This window comes from Coenobita brevimanus, chromosome 115, assembly GCF_032717465.1.
Source record: "Coenobita brevimanus isolate Jiangsu-jjx chromosome 115, ASM3271746v2, whole genome shotgun sequence".
In the NCBI taxonomy this organism is placed as follows: Eukaryota; Metazoa; Arthropoda; class Malacostraca; order Decapoda; family Coenobitidae; genus Coenobita; species Coenobita brevimanus.
The window spans coordinates 445,001-465,198 of record NC_137068.1 but is presented as its reverse complement, the minus strand read 5'-3'; the positions used below and the strand labels follow the sequence as shown (position 1 = coordinate 465,198).

Sequence of the window (20,198 nt, the reverse complement as noted above, 5' to 3'; positions counted from 1 at the left end):
TGTTGGGGAGATTTTGTTGTGTTAAATAGATAGGTAGATAGATACATAGAGAGAGAGACTGGCATACATACACAGTATACATTCACACATACTTTCTTACTTAGATTCATTGCAATAACTGAAAGGTTTTGTAATCTGTACTTTTGAAGTCATCATTTTTTTTATGGTCCTGTATTGGTTTGTCAGCATCTATTCTTTCATATGGAAAATCATTAATTTGAAAGAGCACACTAGATAGTTTTTTACGTGGGTAATGATGACAGCATAGATGATGATGATGATGATGATGGTGATGGTGATGGTGATGGTGATGATGATAGTATTAATCCAGCAAGCCAGACACACTTACAGTGCATAAGTAGCAAAGCGTGGTTGTTCAAGTCTAACTCCCTTGGCCAGTTTGTCAACGAAATTTTCATCATAGTCGATCCCAGCATAGGGCACCTTTCCCAGTGTGAAAATCTCCCACATGACTACACCAAAGGACCACACATCACTCTGGGTGGAGAACACGCCATCCTGCAGGCACTCCAAGGCAAGCCATTTGACTGGCATGGGTCCCTGAAAGATAAAAAAGAAAATTATCATCATAACACGTCTTCATTACCAGCACCATATGGTAGCGTTAATCTCTCCCGTGACCACACCGAAAAACCACGCGGCACCCTAGGTAGAAAACAAACCATCCTGCGGCATTTCAAGCCAAGCCATTTGACCAGCATGGGACCCTGAAATAATGGAACAGCATCATCATTATCCTCATCACTCTTGCCCTGGGATGCCGTACCTACCAAAAGACATCCCCAGTTGTAGATGTCAAATATTCTGGACTCCATTAGCCATGCCACAAGTCCCTAAACAAGAAGTACTGCTGTTCTAAAGTAAGGAGTTTAATCCTGGACCCTAACACTCCTGATGGGGTAGCACAGGATTGAAAAATAATCCCTGAATGGTGTCAGTGTAGGGTTTTCTCTGACACAGTTTGTGATGTGTTGTAGGGACACCTCAGTCAGCGTTATCAGTGTCTGTCTTGCATCATTTATTTATTTCCTCACACCCACACCAGCAGCCTGACCCATCTCCACAGCACATATCATGAGGCAAGTTTCTGGTGGAGCACTGGGTCTTTACCTCCCCATATAATACTTACACTGCTTTTCTTCTTGTAGTTTTCATTCTTGTAGATGTCCTTGGCCAGTCCAAAGTCACTGATCTTGACAATGTTGTTCTCAGCCAGTAATATGTTCCTGCAGGCCAGATCTCCATGCAGTACCTGGAAAAATTATTTTGTCGTATTGTGTTGTATCGTATATAAAGGCTCCGACATGCTTGCATACATTGGCCATGGTCACCTAATGGCAGCTCTTCATGCTGCTTGATCTCCGGTAGCCTCCCTATGCAGTCCTATATCCCTGAGGTCACACTCTATGACCTCATCCCAGGTCTTTTTCAATCTGTCACCCGCAACCCCTCTCCTGACATACACACTTCTCGCTTTACACACCCAATTGTGTTAATATATTCATAAGGTTTTCCTAAACCTTTTCACGTTGATATAACGGTTGATGTTAAAATAAAACTCAGCGTGAGCCCTGGGTTATTGATCATTTTCTTAGTATAAGATTTTGTCATGTACTGGATAAATTGTAGATGCCTGAACTCCTTTTAAAAATACTGGGCCGTGGGTAGGAAGGAATGAGGAAGATAGTTCCAGAGTTGACCTGTTGTATACATGAATAACTTGCTTTGGAGAGCTGGAGAGAATGAGTAGAGAGTGCGTTGCTAGATGGGTGCTGCATGCTTCTGTAATGGGGAAGGAATGCAAGCTGAGAGTTCCAAAGAGCTGTGACCAGAATTGTAGAGAGAGAGAGAGAGAGAATCTGCTCGAGCTAAGTACTCCATTCACACAGGTATGCGACAGAACCAACTGAGTAGGTCTTTGGAGCAATAGATAGGTAGGTAGGTAGGTAGATAGGTATGCAGGTAGATAGATAGATAACAGGGTAGTGAATCTAACCTTCTTAAATGCAAGGTATTCCATTCCCTTAGCAACTTGATAGGACCAGCCAAGCAGGTCTTTTGAACATAGACCTTGTGGGTGACCGCCAACAGACCGAGAGCTTATGTACCCGTCCGACCCTCCGCTGCTTTCTGTGGGGGGGAAGGAAAGTTTAGAGAGAGAATACAGTAACTCTGTCCTCGTACTTTAGTGAACGTACGTTAGGTAGGTAGGTAGTAGAGAGAGAGACAGACAGAGAGTACAGTAACTCTGTCCTCGTATATTAGTGAATGTACATTAGGTGGTAGGTAGGTAAGCACTGTAGAGAGAGGAGAGAGGGAGGAGGGGAAGCTGCATAAACCAAGACATATTACGAACCAAAAGTCATGTTGCTGCTGTCTGAAGTGATGTGCTGGTTGTGGGATGAGCTGGAGATGGACCTTGACCGGAATAAGTCTCTCGATGCTTCTGGTATGCCAGGTGATGGCAGTGGCGAGTCCTGTGCAGGCATGAATGTTTGCTCAGAGTTGTTGGAGTCCTGTGAATGTAGAGCCTGGTTGTATGTATCGTACAGGATGCCCCAGGAATTGTGCTGTGAGTGAGGGTGAGGGGGGAAGGGGAGGGAGAAAGTGAGGGGTATGAAGGTGAGGAAAGGGAGTGAGGGAGAGGGATGGAGGGTAGGAAGCATGGGAAGGAGATGAAGAAGAGGGTAGGGAGTGAGGAAGAGGGAAGGGAGTGAGGGAGGGAGATGAAGGAGATGGTAGGGAGTGGGGGAGAGAGGTGATGGTTGGGGAATAAGGGAGAACTTCAGGTGATTCATAGGTATATTTTGAATTGGAAAGATACTGTATATCAAGACGAACCCAGTGTTCAGCATTTTTTTCACTCTTTGGGGCAAGATGACAGTATATGCAAACATATGCAACTCAGGTGGTGCTTAAGATAATCAATACAGTACCTGTGGCTGATCAGGCGTGTACTGGACCATTGAATTTTGGTGGAAGGTCAGATGGGCGTATTTAAGGCCACGGGATTGTCTGCTTCTGTGTTGAGGAAGGAACATGGATGTTCATTAGTGAGAGACTGGGAACAGCAGTGTTTATTCATTAGGGTAGAACAATTCAAACTTATCAGTGTGGCTGTAGTTGCCACTGACAAACCTACTGATCTGTGAAAGTGAAGGAACTATCATTCTTAACTCCTCGACCTAAGTTGTCTGGAGTATTAGACTTTGGCTAATGCCAAGTGATTGTATTCGATTCATGCAAACCTCCGAAGTCTGTGGCAAAGAACCAGATACAAGCAGTTACACTTTTGCTTCATTAAAAGATACCCCTGGGGAGGGGGGGGGGGAAAGAATACTTCCTCAGTATCCCTGCTTGTCGTAAGAGGCAACTAAGAGGAGCCTTTTTGTCTCCAGTCTTTTTCTCCTTACTGTTCTCTTTGCTCTTCTGTCCTACCTCTGTTCTTGATATCTCCGTGTTTCGTCCGGCCTTTATTTTCCCTCTACGCCTACAGTGCCATATAGTCGCATGATGGCTTGGTGCTCTTTCTTCATTATCCCTGTATATATATATATATATATATATATATATATATATATATATATATATATATATATATATATATATATATATATATATATATATATATATATATATATATATATATATATATATATATATATATATTTGTCTTCTCTGAAAGCCTGACTCCAACCCACCTTGATCCTGAGCCACTCCTCTGTCTGAACCGTTGGTCAGAGATGGAAGGGTCGATCTTGTCCTCGTCGTTGATCTGGTTAATAAATTCCCTGCGATGGCGACGCATGTAGTCCAGGATGTTGCCATACTTGCAGTACTCCACCAGCAGCAGAAGCTCACCTGAAATTATAGATGTGGGGTGATGAAGTGGTTAGAGAAGTGGTATGCTGGCTGGAAGGACGTGAGGTCGATTTAACGAGGCAGAAAAAAAACATACCACACACTAGTGGTGCATGAGACAGCCCCAGCCTGTATTCAGTATTTCAGTGATGGCCGGGTGGTTGACATCCCTGACAGTGAGGCGGTTTGAATTCTGGTGCGGGCAGGTGACGCCACTCAGCTCAGTGTCCATACACGCCTGGTGGGTTGATAGGTAAAAAGAATACCTAGGCCTAGGGTAACACCTAGGGGAGGTAACTATGGTAACCTGAATGATGCCTTGGCCTTGTATTCCAGGATAGTGGCTGGGCAACTCAACACAGACTCAAAGGCTTAAGTTTTGAAGATGAGCTGTGTGTAGCTAAGCGGCTCATGGCATCTTCCCTCACCTGCTTTATCTGTCAGTTTCGTATATTGGCAAGTTTTCCTTTGCTGAGAGAGGCTTTGTGTTCAGTATTTCTGTGCCCATACATATTGCTCTTTAGTGTGATGCTGCAGGGAGCCCTAAGTCTGTGTAGGCATAATAGAATAGCAAACTTCAGTCCCCGACTATACATACCTTTGGAAGCCAAGTCCTTTGAATGAGCACCAAGGAGATTGACGATGTTGATGTGTCTGCCAATGTGAATCATGATCTTGACCTCGGAGCGCAGTGCCTTGAGTTGGGCGCTGTCTGTGCGAGACTTCATCATCTTGACAGCCACAACTGTGCGAGGTTGGCCAGGCAGCAGGTTGATGGCCGTAGCCCTGTACACACGGCCGAAGGCACCCGCACCCAGCAGCTTCTCTGGAAACAAGAAGACAGTGCATAGAACTCAGCCTCTTTGACGCATTTTCGGCAGGCCATGGGCTAGGGAGCTTACTAACACCTCTCCATTACCGGATTATTTCTGATTCTGACCCGTTACAATATTCTTGTGTGTTATTCCACCGGTTCTGAGAGTAGGGTTGAATGATAGATAGATCAATAGATAGACATTGTTCACGTACCAAATATGATAGAGTAGGATTGAATGATAGGTAGATAGATATTGTTTACTAGATTGATAGATAGCACACTCACCAAATATAATTGAGTCCCTCGGCACCTCATACTTGGCGTTGTATGGAAGCAGTTCAGCCTGTTGGTCCAAGCTGATCTGTGGGTTGAGGCTGTCTGGGTCACCCTCGTTAAACATCTGCTGCTCCCTCAGTTGTAAATCCAGCTCACGTTTCTAAGGGGTGAGATATACAGTACAGTGGTGTCTTACTATGCTGTTATGGTCTTTGTTTTCATCCGACGGGACTGGGCAGCTTCCAATGAATAAAAAGTTAGGGAGCTTTCTTCCCCAAATTAGTTTCCCCCCAACCTTCAACCTGCATCAGTTCAGGCACAACTCTTGCAGATGTATTTTTATTTTATTTATATTTTTGAACGGAGGACATTTGTAATTTGAAATATGGATTTTTTTTTCACTTGCTTTTCCTTCCTCTGTTTATCCTTGTAAAATAAAAAAACGGAAGGGGTAGGGGTAAACTTGCAATGTCAAACGGTGTTCCCATTTACAGATGTCTTAATTCAGTTCAGTGGATACTTTCGGATTTACCAGTTCTGATGAAGGAAGTTAATTCTCTCATGAACGTGTGTTACGGTCTTATAGTCGTGAAGTCTGCGTTTCTGAAGGGGAGTCTGTGGTATAAGTTGCGTTTTAGAAATTAATAGTGATGGTATAAAGACTATCTACTCACCCCTTCTTGATTTATTTTCCTGCAGAAGAGGAGGACGACGGCAATGATGATGGTGATGTTGATGATGATGATGATGATGATTTGATATAAGAACAGCGTACTCATCCTCATTTGGTATATTTTCCTGCAGATGATGATGATGATGATGATGATGGTGATGATGATAATGACAGTGATACTAACAGTGGTAATACATTTGATATCAGGAATGCATACTCACCCTCTCTTGGTATATTTTCCTGCAGAAGAAGATGATGATGATGATTAACACGGAGATCAGTACGCCCACCACCACCAAGATGTAAATGATTTTAATGTCTCCTGGATCATGTACGTCGAGTTTGGTGTGGGCTTCGATGGATCCAACTCTGTTCTTGGCCTGGAAGAAGGATGAAGGTGAGAATGAAACTGTATTGTAAATTATAAGTACTCTGAGATGGTCGTGTGGAGAGGATGGAGAATGTGAGACTGACGAGGAGAGTGTGTGTTAGTGAGGTGGTGGGCAGGGGGAGGCCGAGGATGAAGTGGAGAGAATGGAGAATGAGAGACTGACTGGGAGAGCGTATGAGTGGCCTGATGGCGGAGGACAGGATGACATGGAAAGGGGGAGGGGAAATATTTGTGGCCACCTCTTGCAGGATTAAGGTGTCTGGCAATAAATAGATACATAGAAAGAGAGAGAGATAGATAGGTAGGTAGGTAGGTTGATACATAGAGATAGATAGGTAGGTAGATACAGAGATAGATGGGTAGGTAGACAGACAGACAGATAGATAAATAAATAGATCATCTCGACTCACCTGACATCGGTAGGTTCCAGAATGAGATGTTTTTAGGTAGTCAAAGATGATACGGTCGCCTGTGACGTCTTTGAGCTGTTTACCGTCCTGGGGAAAGACATCATCATCATCATCATCATCATCATCATCACCATCGTCATCGTCTTTATGGTCATTGTCATTTTTACCGTCATCGTATGCATCATCATCATCATCATCATCATTATCCTAACCTCTTTTTCCCACCAAAGAAATATTATTATTATTATTATTATTATTATTAATAGTAGTAGTAGTAGTCGTAGTAGTAGTTTATTTATTTATTATTATTATTATTATTATTATTATTATTATTATTATTATTATTATTACTATTACTGCTACTACCACTACTAGTACTCTCATTATTATTATTATCATTATTATTATTATTATTATTATTATTACTATTACTGCTACTACTACTACTACTACTCTCATTATTATTATTATTATCATCATCATCATCGTACCTTATACCACGTAATAACAGGCGTAGGATCACCCACTGCAGAACACGTCAGGTTAAGATTGGTGCTCACTTCAAGTTGGTAGTGTGCCTGGAAGGGTGACTGTTCCCCATGCTTCCATTCTGGGACCCTCTTGGCTGTGTGTGTGAAGGTTTGTGTTGGTATTGAGTACGTACACGAAGATAGAACACACACACACACACACACACACACACACACACACACACACACACACACACACACACACACACACCGGGACTAAAGCATTTGACTATAGACTCAGACAGACAGAGATTGATTGATTGATTGATAGATATACAGGTAGGCAGGTAGGTAGGTAGGTAGGTAGGAAGGGTGAGAGTAAGGTAGGTAGGTAGGTAGGTGGGTAGGTAGGTAGGAAGGAAGTGAGAGAGTTAGGTAGGTAGCAAGAGAGAGAGTAAGGTAGGTAGGTAAGTAGGTAGGTGGATAGGTAGGTAGGAGGAGAGAGTTAGGTAGAGAGAGAGAGAAAGGTAGGTGGGTGGGTGGATAGGTAGGAAAAATAAGAGTTACGTAGGTAGGTATAGAGAGAAAGTTAGGTTTGTAGGCAGGTGGATGGATGGATAGTTATTCTTTTACCGATAGCTAAAAATAGAGATGGATACGTAGATAAATCAACCGATAGATAGACTCACGTTTGATGCGTATGAAGACTGAAAAGGAGTGTGTTCCGTCCCCGCACGTGAGGGTAAAATTCTGCACGTCGTTTGTGAGACTTTGAATGTTGATCTCGCTGAGGTAGGACAGGGCCGTCTCTGATTCTGGAAGGAGGAAGGGATGTTACAGAGGGGTAGATAGATAGATAGATAGATAGATAGAGAGAGAGAGAGAGAGTTTAGATAGATAGATAGAGAGAGAGAGAGAGTTGGTCATCTTCACTTGGCAGAGATGTTTGTCCTTTTGCACCGCCTGTTTGAGGTTTAGATAGATAGATAGATAGATAGATTCCAATTAATATGAGTGTCACCCTTGCCCAGTTTCCAGTTAGGGTTTGGACTAGTCACCAAGGAGACTCAGGGTATGGACTAGTAACCAAGGAGACGCATTCCACACTCAGTACAAAGCAACCTACCTGTCACCTCGCCATTCCAGTCAGAGTCGGTGTCACCCCTGCTCATCTTCCACTTAGGGTGAGTCGTGATGCGCATCTTATTCGCTCTGCATCTCAGGGTGGGGTTATCTCCCTCGATTAGGGTGTGGTGGGACTCTACCTTGCCCTCCACGTCTTCCTCCTTCACCACCTCGATGGAGATGGGTCCCTTGGTGTAATCTCCATCTGATGAGAGAGTTGGGCAGGTAGTACAGCCAGTCTCCTACTTATCGATTTGTCTGTCTAGCTGTTTTTGTATTTATCTATCTGTGTATCTGTCTACTGTCTATCCATCTATCCATCAGTATCTTATCTTTTTGTGTCTATCTATATCCATCTATTAGTATCTGTTAGTATCCACCTCAGTCTATCTGTCTATCTATCTATTTATCTTTGTCCCTGCTTGTACGAATATGCTTTAGTGTGACGTAGACGCAGTGGAATAGTATACAGACTTTAGCATCAGACTGTATGTGTTAAAAATACAGGGTGGTACGTAAATAATGCCCCACAAGACATTCACTTGCCAGTATCTTATATGTTGCGGGAACGGCGCAGTCTGCTGGTGTGGGCGTGGTTGTGGCAGGGGGAGTAGGAAATGAATATAATGTAGGGTAGGCATTGATAACGTGCTGGTGCGGGCGTGGGAGCAGGACATGAGTAAATGATGCAGGATAGATATTGTCAAGGCTCAGTGTGCTGGTGTGGGCGTGAGAGAGACTGAAGACGTGATGCAGGATAGATATGGGTGAGGCTCAGCGTGCTGGTGTGGGCGTGAGAGAGACCGAAGAGATGATGCAGGCTAAATACTGATAAACACTACACCGCCCCGCAAAACACGAGAAGTTGCCTGACTGATTAGAAAACGAGGATTATCCATGGACCACTTTATATATAACTTAAATGAATAAATAAATAAATAATGTATAAAGCCTTACCAGTGACCAGGAACTCCATTTCACTCGTTGTATCATTTCCAGAAGTGTTGTTGGCGATGCACCTGAGGAAATAGAGAAAGTGGGTGGAAATATATATAGGAAATGGGGGAACGTATGGCCATTGTGGGAAGGGTATAGAAAACGGGCATTAGAATTGTATGGCAAGGGAGTGGTTTTCTCTCTCTCTCTCTACCTGTCTTTCTCACCTGTAGTATCCTGGCACCTGAGCCTCTCCCGTCCACGATACTCTGTGTGTCACCTTCTCCTTCGGGTCATCCGCCTCGTGCCTCTTGAGTTCATTAAACGTCTGTGGGAATAAGACAAGGATAGCAGAGAGATTTATTATTATTATTATTATTATTATTATTATTATTATTATTGCTACTACTACTACTACTACTATTATTATTATTATTATTTTTATTATTATTATTATTATTATTATTATTATGAGACGTTATATAGAGTTATGCATTATGTGCTTCTTGAACGGTGTTAAGGTTATGTTCCCTGGTTCATGTAAGAGAGAGAGAGAGAGAGAGAGAGAGAGAGAGAGAGAGAGAGAGAATCTTCCATACTTTCAGCCACTTCAGTATAGATCGATAGACAGGTGAATGGATGGTTAGGTAAATGGAAATAGATAGATAGATAGATATTTCCCTACCTTTAGTGACTGAAAACACTGCATTCTCCTGGAAGATAGATAGATAGATAGTTAGGCAGGCAAGTAGATAGACAGATAGATAGATAGATAGGTAGATAGACAGGTAGATAGATCGCTGTTCCTTACCTTCAGCGTCTCTCTAACAAAATCGCTGCATTCTCCCTTCGCAGAGCAGTTTCTAAATTCCAATTGTATTTCTGGCTTCGGATATCCACTGGCTTGGCACGTAAGGCGGAACATGGAATTGTTTTTGTGCATAAGTTGCTTGTTGGACGCTGTTAAGTATATGTTTTCCGGCTCAGCTGAAAGAAGAATTAACAGTTGAAGAAGTGTGGTGGTAGTTGTGGTTGATGTAGGAATGGTAGTGGTGGAAGTGATTATTATTATTATTATTATTATGAGGAATTATATAGAGTTTTTATGCATTATTTGCTTGTTGAACGGTGTTAAGATACTGTTCCCTAGTTCATGTAAAAGAATTTAACCAGAGAGAGAGAGAGAGAGAGAGAGAGAGAGAGAGAGAGAGAGAGAGAGAGAGAGAGGCAGAGACAGACAGACAGACAGAAACACTACCCACCTTGCATGGTAAAATACATATTCACGCTCTTCAGCAGCGCCTTCTTGCCGTCAGCCTGCACCCTGGCCCTCAGCGTGTACTCGCCTATGTCAGTCACCTCAGGCTCAGCGATCAGGAGGCTGAGTCTGCCTTCACTGGACTCAGCCGTGTTCATCTCATACCTCTTGTCTCCCAAGTTCAGGTTGGAGGAGTCTAGGAGAAGATCTGGGCCTGAAAGATGATGTGGGGAGCTGTAGAGACTGACTGGGAGAGTGTGGTGTTGTGGAGAGCTGTAGAGACTGGGAGAGTGTGGTGTTGTGGAGAGCTGTAGAGACTGACTGGGAGAGTGTGGTGTTGTGGAGAGCTGTAGAGACTGACTAGGAGAGTGTGGTGTTGTGGAGAGACTGACTAGGAGAGTGTGGTGTTGTGGAGAGCTGTAGAGACTGACTAGGAGAGTGTGGTGTTGTGGAGAGCTGTAGAGACTGAGGAGAGTGTGGTGTTGTGGAGAGCTGTAGAGACTGACTAGGAGAGTGAATGATGTTGCGGAGAGAACTAGAGACTAACTAGGAGAGTGAATGATGTTGTGGAGAGAACTAGAGACTGACTAGGAGAGAGAATGATGTTGTGGAGAGAACTAGAGACTGACTAGGAGTGTATATGTGAGTGAGGTGGAGGAGGAGACCAGGGATGGGGTGGAGAGGTATATGAGGGCGTTGAGAGACTGACGAGGAGTGTGTATGTGAGTGAGGTGGATTTATAACAAAAGCAGAGGGAGAGACTGACAAGGAGTGTGTGTGTGTGTGTGTGTGTGTGTGTGTAAGTGAGCTGGATTAAAACAGACATGCAGCAAAACTCAGGATTCATCAATTTCAAACCTTCCATTCGACCTTACTGTCATGCCAAGGTGTAATATGCAGACCAAATCGCAAGGGAAAAGGTGTTAAGAGCCGTCCTTACCTCTGTACCACTGGAATACAGGCTTAGGGTGGGCACGATACAGGATCTGCCACTCCACTGTCTTGGAGTAGTGAGTTATGTTGGCTTGCTCGAATTCCATTTGTAGAATCTGTTCGTTGCGACCTGGAAAAGTAATAATAATAACAATAATAATAATGATGATAATACTGATAATAATAATGATAATGATAATGATGTGGGAATTATAGTAGTAATAAAGATAGAAGTAGTTGTAGTGGTGGTGGTGGTGTGTGTGTGTGTGTGTGTGTGTGTGTGTGTGTGAGAGAGAGAGAGAGAGAGAGAGAGAGAGAGAGAGAGAGAGAGAGAGACTTACCTACAACGTTGATGTAGATGGTGGCAGTCTCCGTGGGCGTCCCTCCTATTTCAGCTCTGCACTTGTACTCTCCTGGGAAAAGAATATTAGGTAATTGTAATGGATTATTTTATTTGCAGGAAAAGCTACGTGTCTTTAGCATCTCTCTCTCTCTCTCTCTCTCTCTCTCTCTCACCTGTATCGTTCATAGTAACCCTGGATCTCTCTCTCTCTCTCTCTCTCTCTCTCACCTGTATCGTTCATAGTATCTCTCTCTCTCTCTCTCTCTCTCTCTCTCTCTCTCTCTCTCTCTCTCTCTCACCTGTATCGTTCATAGTAACCCTGGATCTCTCTCTCTCTCTCTCTCTCTCTCTCTCTCTCTCTCTTTCTCTCTCTGTCTCTCTCTCTCTCCCTCTCTCTCTCTCACCTGTATCGTTCATAGTAACTCTCTCTCTTTCTCTCACCTGTATCGTTCATAGTAACCCTGGATCTCTCTCTCTCTCTCTCACTCTCTCTCTCCCCCCCCTCTCCCTCTCTCCCTCTCACCTGTATCGTTCATAGTGGCTCTCTCTCTCCCTCTCTCTCCCTCTCTCTCTCTCTCTCTCCCTCTCTCTCTCTCTCACCTGTATCGTTCAAGGTGGCCCTGGATATCTCATGGTGGCTCACGGTAAACTCTCCCTCTTTCTTGTACGGCTGGCGAAATTTTCTGTGTCTGCCAGTCTGTGTGGGAGAAAGTGTGAGAATGTGAGAAAGAGTATGAGAGCAAGGCGTTTAAATTTGATTGATTTTGTAGAAGGAACGTCATCATCATCATCAATCATCGTCATCATCATCATCATCATCATCATTATTTGTCATCATCATCATTATCATCATACCACCACCACCGATCATCATCATCATCATCATCATCATCATCATCATCATCATCATCCTTCCTCACCACCACCACCACCACCACACTTACATGGTTCTTCACGTGGGTCGGCAGTTCCCACTCAATAATGGGGTCGCTGTGTTGGGATTCTTGTTCGCAGGTCAGGTTCACGGATTGCCCCTCTTCCAAATCATAAGTAATGATATCCCTGAAGGGGTCCTCTTGCCACGCCCCTAACACCTCCATGGTCGGGGCCACTTGACTGAGTTGTACCGCTGTTAGGAGAGGGTTAGAGTAGGTTAGGTTAGGTTAGGAGAGTGTTAGATTGGGTTAGGTTAGGTTAGGAGAAGGTTAGATAGGTTAGGAGAGTGTTAGATTGGGTTAGGTTAGGTTAGGAGAAGGTTAGATAGGTTAGGAGAGTGTTAGATTGGGTTAGGTTAGGTTAGGAGAAGGTTAGATAGGTTAGGAGAGTGTTAGATTGGGTTAGGTTACGTTAGGAGAAGGTTAGATAGGTTAGGAGAGTGTTACATTGGGTTAGGTTAGGTCAGGAGAAGGTTAGATAGGTTAGGAGAGTGTTACATTGGGTTAGGTTAGGTTAGGAGAAGGTTAGATAGGTTAGGAGAGTGTTAGATTAGGTTAGGTTAGGGTAGGAGAAGGTTAGATAGGTTAGGAGAGTGTTAGATTGGGTTAGGTTACGTTAGGAGAAGGTTAGATAGGTTAGGAGAGTGTTACATTGGGTTAGGTTAGGTCAGGAGAAGGTTAGATAGGTTAGGAGAGTGTTACATTGGGTTAGGTTAGGTTAGGAGAAGGTTAGATAGGTTAGGAGAGTGTTAGATTAGGTTAGGTTAGGGTAGGAGAAGGTTAGATAGGTTAGGAGAGTGTTAGATTGGGTTAGGTTACGTTAGGAGAAGGTTAGATAGGTTAGGAGAGTGTTAGATTGGGTTAGCTTAGGTCAGGAGAGTGTTAGATAGGTTAGGTTAGGTCAGGGTAGTGTTAGGTTAGATTTGGTTAGATTAGGTTAGGTTAGAGTAGGAGAGTGTTAGGTTTTGTCAGATTGCGTTAGGTTAGGTGATGTTTGCTTATGGTTGGGTTGGCTTGACCGCTGGTAGAAGAGTGTTAGATATGATTTTGTTAGACTGGATTAGTTTGGGTGAGGTTTGGCAAGGGATAGGTGTCTTGTACCCTGGTTAGGTTGTGTTAGATTGGATTAGGCCTGGTTAAATAAGGTTAGGTCAGGTTTACCCAAGCCTGTATCTCTGAATTCGCCCCCTGCCTAGTTCCTAACACCTCCATAGTTAGGGCCGTTTGACCTAGCTGACCGGCTGTTAGGAGGGAGATTAGGTCATGTTGGATTAGGGTAAATTAGGTTGAGTTAGGTGAGGTGATGGTGTATTGGGTTGGGTTGGGGTGGTTTGGTTAGGTTAGGCAAGAGTTGGATGGGTTGGGTAGGGTAAGGGTAGGTAAGATTAGGATAGGAAAAGTTAGAGTAGGGCAGGGTAGGTTAGTAGAAGAGGTTAGGGTAAGGTAGGGTAGATTAGTAGGTTAGGGTAGGGTAAAGCTGGGTAAATTAGCATAGGTTAACATAATCTTTATCATTATACTAACTGCAAAACTAAAATTACAGTCTCTTCATCTTGAATGCGGAGTCGTAACGGGATACTGAATACCATAGTTCCTTAATCTTAACTTGGCCTAGATTATCTTTTTTAGCTTATATCACGTAGCAAAGTGACAGAAAAAGACAATGCTACCGCTGTACATCCTTTCCATAGCACTTCTTCGTGACTGACATCATATTCTAGTGTTATCTCTTGTCACAGCTCAGCATTCAAGATGGAGAGATGGCAGTTTTAGGTCAAGTTAAAAGTATACAAGATAAATATATATACATGATGTGTTAACCTAAAGCACTTCAATCAGTGGTCGCTTTTAGACCTTTGTCTCGGTTAACGAAGCTCCCTAACACCTTTTCCTAAGCGAATTATTTTGCTTATTACACCTTACTGTCTGTGTTATATAAATCCTCCACACATCGCCATACTCTGCATAAATAACATACAAAAGGATATTGCCCAACCATATCAAAAAATAAATCGCTAAGGAAGAGGTGTTAGGGAGCTTACACACCGACAAGAATGCATGCCTTAGTCCTTGCAAGCACAGGCAAAATATACAGGTGTTATATGGAAGGAAAAGCGCTGAGGAAGACCTGCTATGGAGTGTTGTATGGGAGAGAGAGAGAATTATTAAGTGGTGTACCCTAATGTCTGGCGTATTGTTCTTTAAAACACACACACACACACACACACACACACACACACACACACACACACACACACACACACACACACACACACACACACACACACACACACATTCAATAACCTTACACACAAGGCCATTCTAACACACACACACACACACACACACACACACACACACACACACACACACACACACACACACACACATTCAATAACCTTACACACAAGGCCATTCTAACACACACACACACACACACACACACACACACACACACACACACACACACACACACAAAGCCACATACCAGCAACGTTGAGCCAAAAATAAAAACGGAACTACATAGAAATCCCACATATTTTCTTCTACTAATCACAAAATACGAAGCGACAAAGACCCACAAAAAAGCATTAACGGTGAAAAACTCTTAATAATCATGCTAACGAAATTCAGTAAATATAAATAAATAAATAACACCCAACTAACACAATGAAGCCACAGAAATTACGAACCAAATAATATAAATAGGAACGAGGAAATTTACCACAAGACAGAAAGACACCCCCAAAAAGACAAACGAACACACACACACACAAAAGCAAGGTCAGAATTACTGTACCGACGAAAATTAGCGAGAATGAAGTCTGTACCAACGACGAAAATTACAAGACAGAAAGCCACTCAAAAAACGCATGAACACAAAAAAAAGTCCAAAAGCCGGCCCAAAAAAACATACGAACACGAAAAAAAGCCAAATAAATCCCCCTTCCCCCATGAATAAAAAACACGAACACCAAAATATTGAACACGAGAACCAAAAAATGTAAATTAATCATCCCAATACACACGAACACTCAAGAGATGTCGAATTATCCCTACCGACGATGTTCAAGGAGAAATACATTGTAACCTTCCTCTCCTTGTAAGAAGCGATGCACGAGTAGATTCCCGCGTGCCTTCTTATGCTTGGTTTCATTATGGTGTACCCGAAGCGAAGGTCGTAGGGCACGTTCTGATGGCGAAAATAAGGAGTGAGTTGGGGCATAAGAGTCAAGGGGTTTTTATGCTCTGGAGAGGGGGTGGGGATGTGTGTGTGTGTGAATTGTACGTATTTATAGTGTGTGTGTGTGTGGTTTTGATGTTTCAAGGAAAACACCCAAACACTCCCCCACCGAGTTACACGCAACCATCATTGTCTAATCCAGGTCCCCCAGATCCCGTTTTCACATCTCGGCGCGGTCCTGCTCAGTGATGTAATAACAATAGAGTATTTGATAGACGTAAACAAACACGTTATAACTTTTTCTCAACTTACTCTGGCGGCCAACATCCTTCACAGCTCTGGCCACATAGTCATCACATTGTTGCAGGTCAAGCACTTCCACAAGGACAGGCGGATTTGATTCATGGCCCGTGTCCTTCATGAAGAAAATGTAGTGTTGGTGTTCATGGAGATTGGACACCGTATCGCGTATTGAATCCTGTGTCCGCCATGCACGCGTCTCCGTATCCAGCTTGGGGCATCTGTAGAGTTTGATTCTTTGGCTGTTGAAGTCAGTGTACACGCCCGTTAAGCTGATTTTAAAAGGACATTCTCCCCTCTCATCGTCTAACCCATCCGACCGCCCTTTGACGATGACTTGTGTGTCGTGGACCAGCCCTTTGATGTGACCATAATCTAGGCTGCAATCGGTTCTGCCAGTCTCGATGCTTCTAAAATAATCGGTGGCGAGGAGGAGGGAAAGAAAGATGAATTCAAACATGGTGATTGGTTTTCTTATATATTTACTTATTCTCAGCTTCTAATTTGGACGGTGTAGCTCCTTGATATGTTTATAATATAGACTGCAGTCATGGTTGGTAGTTTCGATGCTTCTGGACTTAACATTGGAGAGGATCGGGGAAAGGAGGATGGATTCAAATATGGCGAATGATCTTCCATCGTTTCCAGCGACATTCACCTTCTAATTTATCCCATTTAGCTTTCTGATGTGTTCGTAATCTAGACTGCAGTCATATTTGGCAATTTCGATGCTTCTGGAATGATCACTGGCGAGGGTGAGGGAAAGGAGGAGGAATTCAAGCGATGTGAATGATTTCCCAAAGTTTCCAGTCACATTCAGCGTTTCTTCTGAACCATCTCTCTGATCCGACACATATTCCTTATTAGTCGCAGTACTGAGCGAAAACCTGTGCACAGACTTCCCTCGTTCCTGATACTACTTGTTACCGGTGCGTTTTGAAATCCAGGAGCTGTAGAGATAGCAAAATTTTTCGGAAGTGTGTTTTTATTTGTGTGTATATTTTGTTCATTGCTCAGTCGCCCACATGTGCCCTGCGTTAAGATTAGCAGAATTTCCGGAGGCGTACTCTTTCATTCGTTTATCTGTTTATTTTATATGATGCCGTCCTTTGTTTTGCAGCGTTCGAGATAGCAGAAAATCCGAAAGTGAGTTTTTAGTGTTCATTCTTTTTCCGGCGTCTCCGTTTCATTGTTCTTTGAGGATATTGATTTTTATTCCATGTTATGTGATTAGGTTACTGTTGTGTTTATATTATAGCCTTTGAGCTTGTAATGTGGCTACGTACTTAGGAACTATACCTCATTTACCCTAACTTGGCCTGAAATTTCCATCTGTCAGTTTTGAATGCTGAGTTGCAACACGAGATGACCACATCACTCTCATGCAGGGGACTCAGCCACACATCCAAGCCGGGACCCTCACAGCTCTGCAGATCCTAGTACGCACCTGGGATTTCTTCCAAACACTTTTCTATGAAGTGTTGGGAAGTAATTAGCTGGTTTTAGCTCTTGGTTTAGCTTTCATGCGTAGAAAATATTAGCTGTGCCTTTGGGAAGTAAATTAGCTGGTTTTAACTCTCTTGGTTTAGCGTTTATGCTATAGAAAACAGCTGTACCCTTGGGAAGGAATTACCTGGTGTTAGCTCTTGATTTAATTTCCATGCTTTAGAAAACATTAGCTGTACCATTGGGAAGTATTTAGCTGGTTTGGGGCACCTGGTTTAGCTCCCATGCTATAGAAACATAATCTGGCTGGCTGGCTGTGCATCCTGTTAAGAGGGGATCGTACCGGAAAATGAACTGCGCGGAATATTTTCGTGTATATATATATATATATATATATATATATATATATATATATATATATTATATATATATATATATATATATATATATATATATATATATATATATATATATATATATTATTGTAATATAAACTTGCAGGAAGTCATGTGAAAAAATCTTAGCCTATATTCCCTTTACAGAGAGCTCGCACCGACTTATGAGGAGTAAGAGACTGACGAGGAGAGTGTATGTGAATGAGGTGGAGGGCGAGGGGTGAGGGGGAGAGCAAGGATGAGATGGAAGGATGGGATGGACAGTGAGAGACTGACTAGGAGAGTGTGAGTGAGGTGAAGGAGGGGAGGGGGAGGGGGAGAGGCAGGATGAGAGAGAGGGATGGGTTGGAGAGGTACATGATTGAAGGTGGTGTGAGTTGGAGGTTGGGCAGCCTGATGGTGGGTGACGGTGATAATGGAGGTAGTATGATCCGGCCACACTTTCCAGGATTAAAGTATCTGGCTGTAGATAGACAGATAGATAGATATAGATAAATAGATGTTGCCAACCTTTCTAAAGCCTTTTTTTAAGTTCTTCATATATTTTTTGTCTGTTGGTCAAATTGAAATCGTCAGAGGCGTGTAGCAAAAACATTAAATTAATATTGCTGTTGTTTAGGCAGATTTAGCTTTTAGATGTTTAAATATTGCCTACCGTTTGAAAGTATCTATAGTTTCAGGTTTACTTTGAAGTTAGTGGTTTGGCGGGTGATTCAGAGTTAGAGAAATTATTGAAGACTGAGCAAAATCAGTTGGTTGTATTCCTGTTGTTTGGGATGATTTTATTTTTAGGGGTTTTAGGGGTTTAAGTAATTCCTACCTTTGGAGAGTATCTGCAGCCTTAAGTTTCCTTTGAAGTTCCTTAGTGGTTTGGCAAGTGGTTCAAAGCGGGTGAAATTCTCCAAGGCTCTTAGCAGAAACAGTAGATGGTATTCTCCCATTTTTGCACCGAGGTCTTGCGCCGATGTCAAAATACATCCTGCTCCTTCTACGCTGTCTTGTCCCATCTTTCCATAATATAGTGCAATTGTATGTTGATTTATATCCCTCTTTTCATCGGTAAACCACACCAAGTCGTCTCGATCAACCAGAACCTCGATTGATCCTGACGAATCCTCAACATGCCGAATCTTGCCCACCAGTCCCAAGTCTGCATCATGCAAGGTCGCGTTCAAGTCAGCGTTGTACAGGATCATGTTCTGTTCATATAAGCTCTTGTTCTGTTCGTGTAAGGTCACCTTCAATTCAGGGTCGTATGGGGTCGTGATCTGTTCATATAAGGCCGCGTTCTGTTCCTTTGATAGTGTGTTCAGTTTGTCCAGTCTGAGATTTGGGTCAACACACTTCTGACCCTGGGCGACGTACCAAAGCGCCACCAAAGCAAAAACAAAGGCACACTTCATGATTCCTGATTTCCCCTTGTCCCTCGTCTCCCGGCAGGACAGTTGGTGAATGTATAGTTGATGGTTGTGTCTCTTTATTCTTGGGGAAAACTGGGACTTGGTATGAAGCAGAATTCGAGGCTTAGACTAGTTAAATTATTGGACTCAGTTCGTTTCCTCCATGTTGTTATTCATCCAGTCACACAGATGGGGATTTGGATGTAACTCTGACTGTTGTAGGTCATCTTTGAGGAGGAAGTTAGGACTCTGCATAAAGTACAAATCAGTTCTTGGCCAGTGAGACCTTTTGTATAATTGATCTTGGACTGATATTTCCCTGTCTCTCTTAATCCAGTAGTACAGTCAGGTAATTAGATGTAAATATTAAAAGAGGAGATAGGAAATTAAGTAGACTGAATTTCTGTAAGTCAGACTCTTTAGAACTTGGCGTTAGGAATTACTTTTGTCTTGGTATAACTTATAAGAAGGAAGATGCCGCGAATTGCTTTTATCTTAGGAATTACATTTATCTTGGTATTGCTTGTAGGAAGGAAAGATGTTGAAATGTGTTGCCTTCCTTTTCGCAACCCAGACTCAGACCTTCCAAAACTTGACTTCAGTTTTTCTTCATCTTCGTCAGACTCTGGTTGGGAATTACGTCAGAAATTAAAAAGTAAGATGTAAAGTCTTCATCGCTGTATATGCAGTTCAAACGCGTCATAATTACAGTCTAACCTTTTTACACCTCTGTGGAGGGGGGTTAAGAATACTTCCCCAGTATCCCTGCTTGTCGTAAGAGGCGACTAAAAGGGGCCTTCTTGCCTCCAGTCTTTCTCTCCTTACTGTCCTCTTCTGCTCTTCCGTCCCACCTCTCTTCTTGATATTTCCGTGTTCCTTCCCGCCTTTATTTTCCCCCTACTCCTACAGTGACATGTTAAGGCTTGGCTCTAGTTCTTCAGCATTCCTTCCCTGCCTTCCTTCCAGCGCCTTTAGGGAGTTCTCTTCATATATTTTCTGATGATGTTAAGCGATGAATTAAAAG

General features: G+C 42.9%; 2 protein-coding genes across 2 annotated transcripts in view; both read right to left on the bottom strand.

Annotated features, from left to right (window-relative positions):
• LOC145418637 (protein argonaute-2-like) overlaps positions 1 to 20,198 on the bottom strand; it is a 163,540-nt gene that overhangs the window by 33,307 nt on the left and 110,035 nt on the right. The gene's annotated exons all lie outside the window — the stretch shown is intronic.
• LOC145418588 (uncharacterized) overlaps positions 1 to 20,198 on the bottom strand; it is a 37,067-nt gene that overhangs the window by 1,438 nt on the left and 15,431 nt on the right. Inside the window, exons 6-27 of the mRNA XM_080286955.1 lie at positions 19,757 to 19,799; positions 18,595 to 19,256; positions 15,946 to 16,290; positions 12,459 to 12,643; positions 12,115 to 12,211; positions 11,513 to 11,584; positions 11,179 to 11,301; positions 10,243 to 10,452; positions 9,792 to 9,967; positions 9,208 to 9,308; positions 9,002 to 9,063; positions 8,046 to 8,249; positions 6,941 to 7,074; positions 5,870 to 6,028; positions 4,985 to 5,135; positions 4,481 to 4,708; positions 3,723 to 3,882; positions 2,958 to 3,042; positions 2,378 to 2,537; positions 2,018 to 2,151; positions 1,151 to 1,273; positions 350 to 561 (exon numbers count right to left, since the gene is read on the bottom strand). Of these exons, the coding sequence (XP_080143081.1) occupies positions 350 to 561; positions 1,151 to 1,273; positions 2,018 to 2,151; positions 2,378 to 2,537; positions 2,958 to 3,042; positions 3,723 to 3,882; positions 4,481 to 4,708; positions 4,985 to 5,135; positions 5,870 to 6,028; positions 6,941 to 7,074; positions 8,046 to 8,249; positions 9,002 to 9,063; positions 9,208 to 9,308; positions 9,792 to 9,967; positions 10,243 to 10,452; positions 11,179 to 11,301; positions 11,513 to 11,584; positions 12,115 to 12,211; positions 12,459 to 12,643; positions 15,946 to 16,290; positions 18,595 to 19,256; positions 19,757 to 19,799 (3,826 nt within the window). The remainder of the gene's footprint in view (positions 1 to 349; positions 562 to 1,150; positions 1,274 to 2,017; positions 2,152 to 2,377; positions 2,538 to 2,957; positions 3,043 to 3,722; positions 3,883 to 4,480; positions 4,709 to 4,984; positions 5,136 to 5,869; positions 6,029 to 6,940; positions 7,075 to 8,045; positions 8,250 to 9,001; positions 9,064 to 9,207; positions 9,309 to 9,791; positions 9,968 to 10,242; positions 10,453 to 11,178; positions 11,302 to 11,512; positions 11,585 to 12,114; positions 12,212 to 12,458; positions 12,644 to 15,945; positions 16,291 to 18,594; positions 19,257 to 19,756; positions 19,800 to 20,198) is intronic.